Here is a 1,877-nt window from a genome sequence, read left to right on the forward strand (position 1 = left end):
TTCCCGTATGAAGATTTTTGCAGATAACCTCCGCTACATAGAAGAGGAGAATGCCAAAGGTGGGGTCATCTGGTTGAGGATACCTATTCAAGTTGACGTAAGAGTACCATCTGCAGGTCTGCCCTACAAGCTCAAGGTGACTCCATTCGCTCATCTCACCAATGCCGAGTTCAGAATGACCAGACTCGGGACAATGCCGAAGAGTAGAAGCTTCACGGGTAGCATCAATCATCGCAGCTATTCCTCTTTTACTGATCCTGAAGATCAGATCCTCATCTACTGCGCAACTCTTCCTTCAGGAAACGGAGCAAACACCGTTAGTTATGAGGGCTCCATTGAAGAGCTTCCCGCAGCTGTCAACTATGTTGCCAAAGGCTGGGTTACGGGTGTTAAAGATCAGGGCATTTGTGGAAGTTGCTGGGCCTTCTCAACTACTGGTGGGATACTTTTGCTGGCCCGCGCTGATAACTTTCGAGGTTATTGTCAACAGGTGCCCTTGAGGCTCTTCACAAGAATCTTACTGGGGAGCTCGTGCCACTCTCGGAGGAGCAGTTACTCGACTGCAGCCTGTCTTATAGGAATCAGTAAATACCTCTATTGTAGCCTACTTGTATACGCTTCCTCGGCACTTCAGGGGGTGTCAGGGTGGATGGATGTCCAACGCATTCGAATACGTGGCGGATCACGGTATCGATTCGGAGAAGGATTATCCATATAAATCAAAATTTATTCCATTCTTCTTTCCGATTCATCTTCGCTGTCAACACAATCATACGGCCGTAATCGCGGTGAGTTAAGCAATGTTCATCCGCTGAGCTTTCGATCCACCCAGTCCTCAGCCCCATTCCACACGCTATGTGAACGTGACATCTTCAAAGCCCGCCCTTCTGGCAGCGATAGCCTTGAGTGGGCCAGTCAGTGTCGCCATTGATGCGGGATCTAGAGCTTTCCAACACTATGGCGGAGGGGTTTTGAATTGTACGGTGACATGATACTGTCATGCTCCCATGTGGAACGCTTTCCGCTTTCAGCTCCGTGCAATACGACATTGAATCATGGTGTCCTCGCAGTTGGCTATGACTTGGAAGCACCTGAGCCGTGAGTTCATCACTCATCATGAGCGATCGCACTCGACGAATCAATGCGCTGATCAGTTACTATCTTGTAAAGAACTCCTGGGGAGCTACATGGGGCGACGAAGGTTACATCAAGATGGCCATTGACGATTCACCCAAGGGTGAGTCCACATCTCCGACGGAGTTCAAAGTTCCCTCTCCCGTAACCAGATGCTATTTTCAGGTATCTGCGGCATTTTGCTCGCTGCGAGTTATCCCATTGCAGCTTGAATGATCCACTAGCCATCTGCTGCGCCTAGCCCAGTGAGGAATTCAGAGCGGCCGCTCGTCAGCAGTTTCATGAAGTTTCCCGTGATGGCTTATCATTCACAAGAGGAAGCGTGCTGCGTCCGATAGATATTCCTCGTGGATCAGACGCGCTCCTTATTCTTTCGTTAGGTCTCAAGCGGCTGTGCTTTGAAGTTGATTTTTTCCTGATATTTGAGACTTATGACTGAACAAACTTTGCGATACTTCAGTCTATACTTTCAGATCCTCAGTTCAGCCCGGAATTCTGATGGAGGTTGATGCTCCATAGTCCGCACACGCGCAAATAGTCCATGACGCGTTGCTTTTTCTTTCACTTGTTGATGCGTACATCATGACGGATAGTTGATTTCGTAACAGCTGTTACTAACAGCAAGTAGCTACAAGTAGATAAATGGTGGGAGGCAGAGTTTCTTTATTTCATTGAGTCATCATGGCATCGAGTTCTGTAGTCGTGGAGCACAAATTCCAACACTCGCCATTACTAACACTTTC

At 48.3% G+C, this 1,877-nt stretch overlaps 1 protein-coding gene across 1 annotated transcript; it reads left to right on the forward strand.

Annotated features, from left to right (window-relative positions):
- Nucleotides 1–1,346, forward strand: Pmar_PMAR019955 (thiolproteinase SmTP1, putative; the record flags this gene model as incomplete). The annotated part of the gene is made up of 9 exons (XM_002778355.1): nt 1–59; nt 117–218; nt 300–437; nt 491–584; nt 635–788; nt 840–978; nt 1,032–1,098; nt 1,155–1,237; nt 1,300–1,346. The coding sequence occupies exons 1-9, from the start codon at nt 8–10 to the stop codon at nt 1,344–1,346; spliced, it is 876 nt and encodes a 291-aa protein (XP_002778401.1). The 5' UTR covers nt 1–7.
- Nucleotides 1,347–1,877: the final 531 nt, after the last annotated feature.

This window comes from Perkinsus marinus (assembly GCF_000006405.1).
Source record: "Perkinsus marinus ATCC 50983 genomic scaffold scf_1104296949818, whole genome shotgun sequence".
Taxonomy (NCBI): domain Eukaryota; phylum Perkinsozoa; order Perkinsida; family Perkinsidae; genus Perkinsus; species Perkinsus marinus.